Source organism: Scyliorhinus torazame, chromosome 14 (assembly GCF_047496885.1).
Source record: "Scyliorhinus torazame isolate Kashiwa2021f chromosome 14, sScyTor2.1, whole genome shotgun sequence".
Classification (NCBI taxonomy): Eukaryota; Metazoa; Chordata; class Chondrichthyes; order Carcharhiniformes; family Scyliorhinidae; genus Scyliorhinus; species Scyliorhinus torazame.
Window position 1 is genome coordinate 25,026,193 of NC_092720.1, and position 14,891 is coordinate 25,041,083.

Sequence of the window (14,891 nt, forward strand, 5' to 3'; positions counted from 1 at the left end):
ATCAGACATTAAAGACAATGTTGAGGGCTTATTGTCACGATTATCCAGAGGATTGGGATAAAGGAATTCCATTCGTACTGTTTGAAATTAGGGATGCACCTAATGAGTCAACCAAATTTAGTCCTTTTGAACTAATTTTTGGTCATGAGGTAAGAGGACCACTTAAATGGATTAAGGAAAAATTGGTGAGTCAGAAATCAGAAATTACATTATTGGATTAAGTGTCAAATTTTAGGGAACGATTAAATCGAGCAGGTGAATTGGCTAGACAACATTTAAAATTTGCACAAGATGTGATGAAACGGGCAGCGGACTAGAAATCCAAAGTTCGTAGTTTTGCCAGTGGGGATAAAGTTTTAGTGTTGTTACCAGTGGTAGGTGAACCTTTAAAAGCTAGGTTTTATGGGCCTTATCAGATTGAAAGGAAATTAAGTGAGGTGAATTATGTGGTGAAAACACCAGATAGAAGGAAGACTCACCAAGTGTGTCATGTGAATATGCTTAAAAGGTACTTTGAAAGGGAAGGAGAGAAAAAGGATGAGGTTTTAATGATTCCAACTGAAAGTGACGAACCAAATTCAGATGACTGTGAATTTGACATACCTCAAATTAAATTGGAAAACGAGGATGTTCTTAAAAATTGGGATAAATTGTTAAGTTACCTTCCAGAGGAAAAATGGACTGACCTGAAAGAGTTATTGATATCACATGGGCAAGTTTGTAGAGATAAATTGGGAAGTACTAAAATGGCTATACATGATGTAGATGTGGGAAATACTGTTCCAATCAAACAACATCCATATAGACTTAACCCTTTAAAAATTGGCACAGTTTAACAAAGAGATTGAGAGTATGCTTAAAAATGGCATAATTGAAGTGGGTTGCAGCCAATGGAGCTCACCCATAGTGATGGTACCTAAACTAGACAGTACCCAACAGTTGTGTGTGGACTATAGAAAGGTCAATGCAGTTAAAAGAACGGACTCTTATCCTATCCCACATTTGGAGGATTGCATTGAGAAAGTGGGACAATCAGCTTTTATTTCCAAACTGGATTTACTTAAAGGTTACTGGCAGGTACCTTTATCCGAAAGGGCGAAGGAGATTTCAGCTTTTGCGACTCCAGATGGTATATACCAATTCAAAATTATGCCATTTGGCATGAAAAACGCCCCAGCCACATTTCAACGGTTAACTAACAAAGTCATTTCAGGATTACCCAATTGTTACATCGACGATCTGGTAATTTTCAGCCAGACATGGACAGAACATTTGAAACATCTGAGGGAGTTATTCGATCGACTTCAGGAGGCAGCTTTGGTGATACACCTAGCCAAAAGTGAATTTGGAAATGCCCAAGTCACTTTCCTTGAGGAGTTTCCGATACCCTCAAGACAAAAGGAAATAATGTGATTTCTTGGCATGAGTGGATTTGATCGAACATTTGTGCAAAGTTTTGTCGCATGATTGTTCCACTGATGGACTTGCTGGAGGAACGTCGAAAATTTTGGTGGACAGCGGACTTTCAACAGGCATTTAACTGCCTGAAAGCTGTGATAACCAATGCTCATGTGTTGGAGAATTGCAAGGGACTCTGTGGTCAGATTGAACTAAAGTATCTGACTTTAAAGAGAAATGATGAGGCGAAGAGAAATGGACGGATCGTGCAGAGACCTTCTTGTTCAAAGAGACTGCCAATCAGGGAGGATTTCAGTTGGAGGAAGAAGAACAAAAATGGACTATATTATTGGACCCGTTTGCGTGTGTTGTTTTTTTTTTAAAACAAAAAAGTATATTTGCTGTGTGCATTTCTTAAAGGATAGTGAAAAGATGAAAAATGAAACCATCTTGAAGTTGATGGTTTATATTTTTTTCTTGGGGGGAGGTGTCATGTGAGAGTACCTTTAAGAAATTGGTGTTTATAAATGGGTGTGTACATAAATATCTGCAGTGAGAGTACCTTTAAGAAATAGGTGTGTATTACTGTAGTGATGTCAGAGTGGGTGGAGCTGGGCTGTCTGTCAGCTTTTTACTTTCGTTTTAGGCTGTTTGCTGCAGGGTGTGTTTTAGTTTTGTTTTCAGTATTGGAGCTGAAGCCAGGCAGAGCAGGTGTACTGTTGATCTCTCTGCCATGAAAAGACTATCTCTTGATTACTTGGTAAATTCAGAATTATAAATGTTCTCAGTAGTGAATGTAAGCCTGATGTCTTTCTGTACAAAGATGTATTTAAGTCTTATGGATGTTAGAAGGAAAGCTTAAAGGATTACTTAGTGTTGTAATCTTTGGGGGTTGTATTTGATTTGATGGTTGCTAAGATGTTCACTGTATGTTTTAAAAAGGTTAACTTGACTTCATAGAATAAACATTGTTTTGCTGTAAAAAATACTTTTCCATTTCTGCTGTACCACACCTGTAGAGTGGGCTGTGTGCTCCCCATACCACAATCTAGTAAAAGATGTGGGTCAGGTGAACTCCATGATACACTTTGGGGTTCTCTAAACCCTGGCCCATAACACTTGAGTGTATTTAAGACATACATTATTCATAAGAAAATTCCCCCAAGGCAGCAATAACCCATTAAGTGCCTTTGGCATAGCATTCCACACATTTATGTCCTTAATATTTTCTCCAAACAGACTGCTAGCAAGCTAGTAGAGCACAACTACCAATCACAGGCTTAAAGGATCCCCTCAATGTCGCTGTAAGTTTATTCAGTGAGTACCCATGCCAAGGTTCCCGCAATAATTTTTTTAAAATCTATTTCTGACGGGATGCCCATTTGACAACTTAACTAAAATTTGTCCCCGGTAAAAAGGCAAAGGATTAAACATTATTGTTGTGAGAAATAAAACACAGAGGGGAAAAGAAATCCATTCGGACCATTAGGCCCAATCCTTCCCCAGGTTCCCCAGCTGCCCCATCAACTTGTCTTGACCAGAAAAATCCCTTACCTTAGCTGGGTTGATGACAATGTTCCTCGCGGAGCCGTGCTCATCTCCAGAGAAAGCAGGCTGATTATTAAAACCCTGCTTCACATTCACCGCCGTCAACTCATCCTGCAACACAAGAGACAATGGATCAGCTCAACCAACACGCTGATCATGACAAAAAGGGGCCTTTTCACCTAGCTGGTCAAAGCACATCTGACTAAAAATGCAGTGGTCACCTTTACGCATTCACACAGCTATTCAGCAGCGGCTGAAAATCAAAGTGGTGCAGAATGCAAAGTTCTGGTAGTCCCTTGAAAATAAAAGCGTCTGAATGACTACATTTTTGCTCATTAAGAACCCTACTGCTCGAGTCAGATTTACTCCCAAAAATTGTCAAACACCAAAAATAATAAACACAACAAACATTAGATTTGGACCGATAATTCCAAAATACCCCATGGATATCAGTGTCGCTCCACAGGAAGAGCATTGGGCTACAACAGTATTGCTCTGTGCACACATCCATTATTATGAAATTTGCAAAGCCGTACATATATGTTTTTTGTTCCCATATAAGCTATTTGAGTTTTGTGGGCCTTGATGGATTAGTTGGTGGGTTGTGCTGATCTAAACTCGGGACAACAAATCAAATCCATCTTAATACCATTGCCTTTGAAACATTGTGTCGCCAATGTAGATTATCATCGTATTTTTAGCAAAAGGAGAAGTTGCATGCCCGTTTGACAGGGGTAGATAGCACATCTCCACACTGCCAAGTCGTTGCCAAACCCAGCCACAGTTTGCAATCCAAGTAACTGCAGGAAGGTTCTGCCACAGGTTCGTCGCACACCACAGAGGATTGCTTCTTTGAAGCTTAACACTGCCGATACTCAGTTGCTTCTTTTGATGAAGGGGTTATACTGCACTTAGCTGTCCAACACAAATGCACAATAATCATAGTCAACTGAAGGCGCTCCCTAGAGTTGGATAAACCCCTTGCGCTCTTTCATTAGTCTGAAGAGATACGAGCTTCACTTGAGAATTCAGAATGCAGTTTTTAAAAACAGCACACAAATTATTCAGCGACGCAACAAAACAGTGTAGTTTACGCAAGTCTATTTGAGCAACGCATAATCACATACAGCACCTCTTTCCCCTTTATTTATCTTTGCAGACAAGACCTTCATGGGGCCACACACCTCATTCTGTATCCTACCAAGGCGTTTTCCAATCTCAACATAAGATTTGCACTCCACTCTGGAGATCACAACTCCACAAAAGGATGGAAAAATCCAATATCATAAGCACCAGGAAAGTTCCTGAGTGGAAACAATAGGGAATTTGATAGCTCCTTTCCCTAATCAGGTCATTTATTTTTTTGTTTCGTCCAAGACAGTAAATTGCTTTAAGGTGTCCAACTATGAAGGCAAAACAAATCCATGAGTATTATTCATATTGAACATGGCAATCCAAGTGGCAGACATCTTTCAAAGTTGGTAACACACACCGCACACCTTGGTTTGATTTCCACAGCACCAAATCATGTTTGGGGGCGGTGGGAGAGAAAGTCAAAGTCACACATTTGGTAACCAAACTCACCATTTAGACATGGCTTAATAATTTGTGTGCTGTTTTTAAAATCTGCACTGTGAACCTTTAAAGCACTTTGAAAGTGCTCTCGACCCACACATCTATGATAGAGAACCACCTAAAATATTAGTTCCTTAACTACAAACACGTACGACTGCCCCCATAACCCAGAAAAATGAAATATTCTGGGTAGCATGTGTAGAACTTACCATGTAGTATCAGGCTCATGGACCCAACTGGTCTATACTGGTGTTGATCTTGCACACAAGCATTCTCCCACCCTACTTTATCTAAACACATCAGTATCCCCTTCTCACTCACATCACATCTAATTTCCCTTTAAACACACTTATGCTATTCACCCCATACCAGTTCCGCATTTAACCATTCTCTAGGTAAAGACATTTTTCCTGCACTCATTACTGGATTTATTTATGCCTATTTTATATTTTCAACACTTAGTTTTGGATACCCCCACCACAGCAGAAATATTTTCTCCAAGTTCACCCTATCAAACCTTTAAAGATCAGTCCTGTCACCCACTCACAAGCTTCCCTTACTCCCACATGACAGCAGTGACTATGCTTCTAATGTACTTCATCGTCGGTAACGCACTTTCGGCTCTCCTGTGTGAAATAATGAGACATAATTGCTCATCTTTCTGATCTCTTTTCTCTTATTTGATACAGGTTCGGTTTCCAGTCTGAAGACATTGAAAAGTGTTTTGTAGCCAGTGAATTGCAGTCACTCAAATACAAAACACTGCGGGTGGTCGACAGGGCTCTCAACCGTGTCCGACCCATCTCCCGCACCTCTGCCCTCACCCCTTCCCCTCACTCCCAGAACCAGGACTTGTTCTCACTTTTCACCCCACCAACCTCCACATTCAAAGGACTATCGTCCACCAATTTCAGCATGATGCCACCATTGAACACATCTTCCCTTCACCCCGTCAGCATTCCCTGGGACCACTCCCACTGCGACCCCCACCCACCCCGCCCCAGTAGACTCCTGCATTGACCCCAACCCTTCAGCCCCTTCCCGCAGCAGCTTCCCATGCAATCGCAAAAGGTACAACATCTGCCTCTTTACCTTCTCTCTTCTCACCGGTCAAGGCCCCAAGACACTAAATGCAAACTGGGTGACTGCTCTGCGGAAAGCCTTCGCTCCGTCCGCAAGCATGGCCCCAACCTTACGCTCACTTGCTATTTTAACTCAGCATCTTGTTCTCGTGCCCACAAGTCTGTCCTTGGCTTGCTGCAATGCTCCAGTGAAGTCCAGCACAAACTGGGAGAACAACACCTCATCTTCCCATTCGGCATGTTACAGCCTTCTGGACTCATAATAATAATCTTTATTGTCACAAGTAGGCTTACATGAACACTGCAATGAATACCCCTATTTGCCACACTCCGGCGACGGTTCAGGTACACAGAGGGAGAATGCAGAATGTCCAATTCATCGAACAAACACGTCTTTTGGGACTTGATGGGAGGAAACCGGAGAAAACCCACGCAGACACGGGGAGAACGTGCAGACACCACACAGACAGTGACCCAAGCCGGGAATCGAACCTGGGACCCTGGGACTGTGAAGCAACAGTGCTAACCACTGTGCTACTGTGCCACCAATAGAAGACAACATCCTCGTCTGGGATTTGACCCGGGACCTCGCGCAGGCTCCTGGACTGAAACACCCAAAGTGAGAATCATACCCCTAGACCAAAGAGCGGGCACCTCAACACTCAATATAATACTCAACACGGGGTTGAACAACTTTAGACTGTGAACCTTACCCTGTTTTGACACCCCCTTTTGTTTTCAGACCGTTAGGAAAGGATACTTCGCTCCAGGAGCGATTTCTCGCACAAATAGGGATATGGCATATTAAACAAATGTTATTATTAACACAGTATTACTAACCTTATCATAAAGACAAGTAGATTTCAATTACCAATTAAACAATGCTCAATAATACAATGAAAGTATCCTAACTACTATCTTTATCTCCACTCAAACAACACCCATTTCCAGTCACAATCCATTTTTAAATACAGTTAGCAGACTCAGGAAAACATGCTGTCAAGGGATGTCTTGGATAACCCACTTTGGGAAAGTGATATCTGTCAGGAGCCAGCCTGCAGATCCTTGCCCGTCTCAATCTGTTGTTTTAACTGCCACCCTTTGAAATTGCTTCTCTCATGTTGACAGGCAAATCTTTAACTCAGTATCTTGAGATCAGATGCTTCTGGTCTGTCAAATGTTTAACTGAACTGTTTTGAAAGAATCTACAAGTCTGTCCACAGACAGAACTATCCTCAACTGTACTGAGAGCACTGCTTCTGGTCTGTTCACATCCCAATGTAAAAAACTAAACTCAAACTCCAGAAACTGCTTCTGCCCTGGGTTGTCCCATTAACTACATCAGGGTTTTTCAAAGTGCGGGTTGCGACCCACAGTTTTTCAAAGTGCGGATCGCAGGAGGGTGTTGGATCGATTGGTGACGGTGTTCCCGCGGTGATCCCGATCGTGGGAGAAGTGGCCAATGACCGCTATCAGCATTTTTATTTCGAATGGCAGCCTTTACGTGTCCAGGGAAATATTGAGGATATGAACTGGGGCTGGGGATGTGGTGTCAGAGCCGCGGAAGATAAATGAGGAGTTATGGGAGTATTACCAGGGATTGTACAATGCGGACCCGGGGTGAGAGGAGGGCAACATGGGATGGTTTCTGGATGAGCTGGAGTTTCCCCAGTTGGAGGAAGCAAAGAGGCAGGTGTTGGAGGGGCCCCTGGGGCTGAGGGAGGTACTGGGTAATATCCGAGGTATGAAGTCGGGGAAAGCCCCGGGACCGGATGGGTATCCGGCAGAATTTATTGAGGAGTTCACAACGGACTGGCCACCACATCTTTTGGGGGCATTTAGAGAAGCGTTGGAGAAGGGGGAGCTGCCGGAGACGACGTTTATCCTGAAAAAGGGAAAGGACCCGGTGGAAATGTGGGTCGTATAGGCCCATATCACTTTTGCACACGGATGTAAAAGCATTGGCTTTTGCCACTCTGGTAGCCCGGAGATGGATCTTGTTAGCACGGAGGGTTAATGACATGGCTGAGTTTCTCAGGTTTGAGAACGGACCGGGTAGTGGTGTCCATGGATGCGGAGAAGGTATTTGACCGGGTGGAGTGGCGGTACTTGTTCGAGAGTTTGGGAAGGTTTGTGCCGAGATTTGCGGCATGGATGCGGTTGCTGTATGTGGCACCAAGGGCGAGGGTGAGGACAAATAATGAGCTCGCGAAACTTTGAATTACACATGGGCACGAGGCAGGAGTGCCCACTGTGGCTGTTGTTGTTTGCGCTGGCCATAGGGCCTTTGGCGATGGCGCTTAGGTGGTCGGCGGAGTGGTGGGGGATAATGAGGGGACAGAGGGAGCATCGGGTGCCGTTCTATGCTGACGACCTACTGTTGTATGTTTCGGACCCGCTCGAGAGTACGAGAAGGTACTCGTACAAACCTGTTGGGGAGGTTTGGCGGGTTCTCAGGGCATAAGTTGGATGAAGGGAAAAGCGAGGTTTTCCCGGTGAATGAGCTGAGACGGCAATCCAATTTAGGGGGGATGCCATTTAAGGTGGCGAGGGATAGTTTCAGATATTTGGGGATTCAAGTAGCGAGGGAATGGACAGGGCACCATAAGTGGAACTTAATGAAGCTGGTGGAGGAGGCCAGAGGGACTCGTAGGAGGTGGGATACACTGCACATTATGGTGGCGGGGAGGGTCCAAGTGGTAAAAATTTATATTCTGCCAAGGTTCCTGTTTATTTTTCAGACACTACCGATCTTTATACCAAAGGCCTTTTTTCGGAAACTGGACATAATTATTTGGGACTTAGTATGGGCGGGGTAGGTACTGAGGGTCGGGAGGACCCTGCTACAGAGGCAGCAGAGGGATTTGCCGTTGCCGAATTGGCTTCATTATTACTGGACGGCGACTGTGGAAAAGATGCGGCAATGGTGGGAAGGGAAGGGGTAGAGTGGGTTAGGATGGAGGAGGAATCTTGTAAGGGGTCCAGCTTAAGGGCTATGGTGACGGCAGTGTTGTCAATGGCATCGAGAAGATATTCAGGGAGCTCGGTGGTGCAGTCAACGGTGAAGATTTGGAATCAGTTGAGGAGGCATTTTAGGGTGGAGGGAATGTCAGTATTAACGCCACTGTGCGAGAATCATGGGTTTGAGCCGGGGGGATGGATAGTGTATACAGGAAGTGGGGCTGGTCAAGGTGAGGGTGCTGTATTTGGAGGAAGGGTTCGCAGTCTGGGGGCTGGTTAAGGTGAGGGTTCTGTATTTGGAGGAAGGGTTCGCCAGTCTGGAGGAGCTAAGGGAGAGGGTAGAGCTGCCAAGAGGGAGTGAGTTCAGGTATCGGCAGGTTAGGGACTTTGCACGAAAGGTTTGGAAGGAGTTCCTTCGGTTGCCAGGGCACACCCTGCTGGAGTGACTGTTGCTCCCGGATGTTGAAGGGGAGGGAAGAATTGGGGATATATACAAGTGGCTGGGGGAGCAGGGAGGCAAGTGGGTGGTGAAGATCAAGGAGAAATGGGAAGGGGAGTTGGGAGGGGAGATCAATTGGAGAGTATGGAGTCAGGCACTGCGTAGGGTAAATGGGATCTCCTCGTGCGCAAAATTGAGCCCGATAAAGAACAAAGAACATAGAGCACAGGAACAGGTCCTGCAGCCCCCCAAGCCTGCACCGACCATGGTACCTGCCTAAACTAAAACCCTATGCACTTACGGAGTCCGTTGTTATGGGCCAGGGTTTATAGAACCCCAAAGTGTATCATGGAGTTCACCTGACCCACAACGTTTAATAGATTGTGGTATGGGGAGCACACTGCTCACTCTGCAGGTGTGGTAGAGCAGAAATGGAATAGTATTTTTTAAATCAAAAAACAATGTTTATTCTATGAACTCAAGTTAACCTTTTTAAAACACACAGTGAACATCTTAGCAACCATCACTTCAAATACAACCCCTAAAGAATACAACACTAAGTAATCCTTAGTAACTTCCCAAACAACATCCAGAAGACAAAATAAACACCTTTTAACAGAAGCACATTAGGTTTACATTCACTACTGAGAACATTTATAATTCTGAATTCACTAAATGATCAAGAGATAGACTTTTCATGGCAGAGAGATCAACAGTACACCTGCTCTGTCTGGCTTCAGCTCCAACACTGCCCAAGACTCCAACCAGTTTATATCCTGCTGTATCCTCTGACAATCTTCTTCACTATCCGCAACTCCACCAATTTTTGTGTCGTCTGCGAACTTACTAATCAGACCAGCTACATTTTCTTCCAAATCATTTATATACACCACGAACAACAAAGGACCCAGAACTGATCCCTATGGAACACCGCTAGTCACAGCCTTCTATTCAGAAAAGCACCCTTCTACTGCTACCCTCTATCTTATGCCCAAGCTAGTTCTGTATCCAACTTGCCAGCATTCCTCTGATCCCATGTGATTTCACCTTTTGTACCAGTCTACCATGAGGTACCCTGTCAAAGGCTTTACTGAAGTCCACGTATACAACATCTTCTGCCTTTCCCTCATCTATCATCTTTTTCACTTCGTCGAAAACCCAAACAAATTAGTGAGACACAACCGCCCCATCACAAAACCATGCTGTCCATCACTAATAAGTCCATCTGTTTCCAAATGTAAGTAAATCCTATCTCTAAGAATCTTTTCCAATAATTTCCCGACCACTGACGTAAGGTTCACCGGCCAATAATTTCCTGGATTAGCCCTGCTGCCTTTCTTAAACAATGGAACATCATTGGCCACTCTCCAGTCATGTGGAGTTCACCTGTAGCCAATGAGGATACAAAGATTACTGTCAAGGCCCCAGCAATTTCTTCCCTTGCATCCCTCAGTATTCTGGGGTAGATGCTACTTTAATGCTTTTTAAGATGCCCAGCATCTTTATTAATATCAACACGACGCAGAATATCTACACACTCTACCCTATACACCTTGTCCACCGAGTCCTTCTCTTTGAGGCAAACTTTTCATTTAGTATCTCTCCCATTTCCTCTTTTTCCATACATAGATTCTCCGCAATATCCTTGAATGGACCAACCCTTTCTCTGGCTACCCTCTTGCTCTTTACATATGTGTAAAACGCCTTTGGATTTTCCTTAATCCTGTTTGTCAATGACATTTCATGCCCCCTTTTAGCCTTCCTAACTCCTTGCTCAAGTTCCTTCCTACTTGCTTTATATTCTTCAAGGACTTCATCTGTCCGAAGCCTTGCGAATGCTCCCTTTTTCTAAAGTTTAAGGTTGTACACAAGGTACATATGACTCAGGCGAGAACGAGTGGATTCTTCCAAAGGTTGGCAGATGAGTGAGAGGTGTGGGCGGGGCCAAAGTATCACACTAAGTATCAAAGTATCATGTTCCAGGGTTGTGAAAAATTGGAGAGATTCTAGGTGGGAGTGTTCACGGTCCCAGCAAGGAAAGTGGGGGAGGCGGTGGATCCGGACCATTTGGTGGCGATATTTAGGGTTTTGGAGAAGCCAGAGCTCATGGAGAGGAGGAAGGCCGATGTCGTGGCCTTTGCCTCTCTGATTTCCCAGCGGCAAAGTTTACTGGAGTGGCGGTCGGCGTCGCCACCGGGGGTAGCGGCTTGGTCGGGTGACCTGTACGGCTTCCTGAGGTTGGAAAAGATAAAGTATGAGTTAAAGGGCTCAAAAGAGGGATTTGAGAAAAGGTGGGGGATGTTTGTGACCGTGTTCAAGGGGATGTTTGTCGTTTTTGGGGGGGGGGGGGGGGTGAAAAAGAGGAAAAAGTTGTATAAACTGTATAGTTGATTGTAGGGACGTATGTTTACCAGGGTATTTATGTGCTGTAACCTGTTTTAATACATGTTTGTATAAAATACATTTTAAAAATTTTTTTTTTAAAGAGAATGCCAGAGGAGAGCTTCTTCCATTTTCACTCTGCTAGCATTCAAGGCAAGAAGACTGTGAAGATGGATCGTTTTGTTATAAGGAAGAGACAGGCAGAAACACAAATATGCAGTGTACCTAGTCGCCAGGATCTCACAACTGAATCTGCTGCAAAGAGCTTCACAGAAGAGTCCAGAGCAGGACAGGTGGTAGAGTTAGCTTTGTACAGAGCTACAGGGTCTCCGGTTAACAGCCTACGAAGAAGAAACTTAACTTGGGAACAAAGCAGTATAAAGATGATCGAGTTTTGGTTGTGTCAATTGTGCCAATGTAAATAAGCATGCAAAGCCCATGGGCTGAATTCTTCCGCCCCGCCCGCATGGAGAAATCCATTGACCTCAGGCGGGATTCTACAGTCGCCGGATGGATGTGGCCGGAGAATCCCGCCCCATATGTGTTATATGCAGGAAAGTGCTGGCAGATGAGAGAAATTTCAGATTTTAAGAGAAGTGATGTGAAAAATTAATTTTGAGGTTGAAACCCCAGAATCAGAAATTAACTTACAGCTGATTCCAAACTAAAAGACTACACTGCTATACCTGAACTGTGATAACACATTAAAAACATGCTAAAAGCTCATCAGGCTGTCAGCATTTTGGAGCAGCATCGCCCAGGAGTATCCAGTGCTGAGTAAAACAAGTGTTTTGTTGTTCTTGCCCTTCACAACGACACACATTTGTGAGGTTGGATTATCCGTACCCACAAAGGTGAAGGCAGGGAGAGCTGAAGTCTGCACCTGATGTGTGCATTGCCCTCTCCTCCTGTCAAGCTGATTGGAGTGAGATTATGAGGAGCAAGCAGGTTCCCCTTTTGCATTAAAGGTAAGCGAACATGGTGTGTGTCATGAAGGCCGGCCGGCGTGGGTCCCGAAGGCCGGCTGGCGTGGGTCGCAAAGGTCGGCCAGTTGGCAATAGTGAGTCCCGGGGAAAAAAAAGTTTGAAAAACACTGAACCACATCATCTTACTAAGCTAGACACAAGAGGCTGGATTCTCCACACACCGACGCCAAAATTGCGGTCGGCGCCGGGGCGGAGAATCCAGTTTGTCGCCGAAAACGGGCCCGGCTCCAGTTCGGCGATTCTCCAGGCACCAAAAGGCGGCGTCACTGGGAGTACGGTGCGCCACCAGGGGCCTTTGCCAGAGGCCGGTTCCGACATCCTCCGCCCCTGACCGGCCAAGTTCCCGACAGCGTGGAACTAACCTGGTATTGCCGGTCGGGATACTCGTGTGGAGGCTGCGGACTCAGTCCGCGGCCACCCTGGTCGGGGGGGGGGGGGGGCCGATCGGAGGCCAGGGGGGGGGCCTCATAGGCGGCCGGGGACTGATTGTGCGGGGTTTGAGGGTCGGGGGCGTGGCAGATCGGGGATCTCTTTCTTGGGTCTGGCTCCACAGTCTCGAGTCCGACATGGAGCATGGCGCAGCCGCTGGAGGCCGCCGCCATGCACATGTGTGGCCTCTGACCCAGAAGTGTGGGGGACCCGTATCTGCAGCAAAAGCTGGGAGATTTACTCCGGGTCCTTGCTTTTATTTTACTGTTTTTAATCATGTTTGGTTGAGGGTTAATTATTGGCAGCTACTGGGGAAACGTCTTCTATTCGGTTTCAAAATAACCGCACAGGATCATTAACGTCAGGTGAAGGAGGAAGGGTTTATCTGAAAGAGGGCACTTCCTGACAATGCAGCATTCCCTCAGTACAGCACCTATAATTGGTGCTCAGAGCCCCAGAATGGGATCTGAACCCACAGTTTCTCATTCAGATGGGGAGAGCTCAATAACTGAACAGTGGTTCACACTTTTACACCCACCCGAGGGGCTGTCAGCATTCTGGAGCAGCGTCTCCCAAGAGTATCCAGTGCTGAGTAAAACAAGCGTTTTGTTGCTATTGCCCTTCAAAGGGGCTTTGATTTAACTTCTCATTGGAAAGGTGCAATCTCTGGGGTTGCCGTCCTCCACAGGGAACACGGGCAAAGGCAGCAAGGGATGGGTTGGGGGCATTTGGGGGTGAAATCAGTGCCCCCGAATGAGAACGGCGGTTGAGAGAGACGCAGCAAGGGTTTCAGCTCCACTACTGGAGAATGATTATGTAGGTGTCGCAACGCCACAGAGTAAAGTTTGACTGTGCAGTGCTGTCAAACAGTCTGCCAACATTCAATGTTTTGACTCCCAGGTGAAGGTGATGGCCAGGAGGCATTGGAAGGACCCAGACAATACTTGCTACAATACACATCTGGGTTTTATTCAGGGGCAGAGTAGGAAGAGAGCCAGGGCCAACAACACCAACAAAATCCCAAAACATGTCCACCAGGGCAGATTGGGGAAAATGAGCTAGCGTCGATCAAGAAGTCAAGTAACCCCTCAGCATGTAAAAGTGTTATTCAATAAAACATTAATTTAAGCAACCATTGGTTTATTTTATTCTATTTAACCTCAATTAGAGTGACAATTTTTCATCAAGTTACCCTCACAGTAATTCTTTAAATGGCAAATTAAAGAGGTAAGATAAACAGTTTAGACTGGGTTTTCCGCCTCTGCTAACATTCCAGCCACCCCGCGGATGTAAGTGCCCGTTTGGACATCTGGGAATGAAAGGCTGGGCTTGGTCGCGGGAGCATCAGATGTCCAAAAGCCCCCCCAATGCTGACAATCTAGCCTCACCTGTGAATGACGGCCAATCGATGCGAGGGTCTGAACGCCCAGCTCTTGGAACCAAGCTTGGTGTCACTCCTCCCATTCTCTCAGCATCCATTTCTGTCTGAATAAACGGTGGAGATTTATTTTCTCCCCATATTGAAGGCGCTATGTAAATACAAGCTGTCGTGGTGATGATACTAATAGAGGAAAGCCAGCCCCCACTGAATCAAACAGGGATTCCCCCCTAGCCTCAAGTGAATTGGGACCAAGTTAGGAAGATAGAAAATAAATAGTCAGGCTACTTTGGGAATAAAGCACTTGGTGATATGCAAATTTAATAAATCTGTATACATTATCTGGAGATATTCTGCACATATCAAATATAATTGAAAGAAAAAAAAACTGGTCAGACACGTTTAGTGAATTTTTTTTAAAACTCTACAAAACAAAAGAATTTATCTTGAAATGCATCTCTGAAGATGATCACTTTTATATGAAATAAGCTTCTTAGAAGACATTAAACAGAAAGTCACAGGTCAAAAGGTTTAGGAGGAACTTCTTCACCCAAAGGGTTGTGAATCTATGGAATTCCTTGCCCAGTGAAGCAGTTGAGGCTCCTTCATTAAATGTTTTTAAGATAAAGATAGATAGTTTTTTGAAGAATAAAGGGATTAAGGTTTATGGTGTTCAGGCCGGAAAGTGGAGCTGAATCCACAAAAGATCAGCC

General features: G+C 45.1%; 1 protein-coding gene across 3 annotated transcripts in view; it reads right to left on the bottom strand.

Annotated features, from left to right (window-relative positions):
* Positions 1 to 14,891, bottom strand: part of LOC140389583 (mediator of RNA polymerase II transcription subunit 12-like protein) — a 731,598-nt gene that overhangs the window by 700,037 nt on the left and 16,670 nt on the right. For all 3 annotated transcript variants that reach the window (XM_072473837.1, XM_072473838.1, XM_072473836.1), the window contains exon 3: positions 2,953 to 3,057. In XM_072473837.1, coding sequence (XP_072329938.1) covers positions 2,953 to 3,057 — 105 coding nt within the window. The remainder of the gene's footprint in view (positions 1 to 2,952; positions 3,058 to 14,891) is intronic.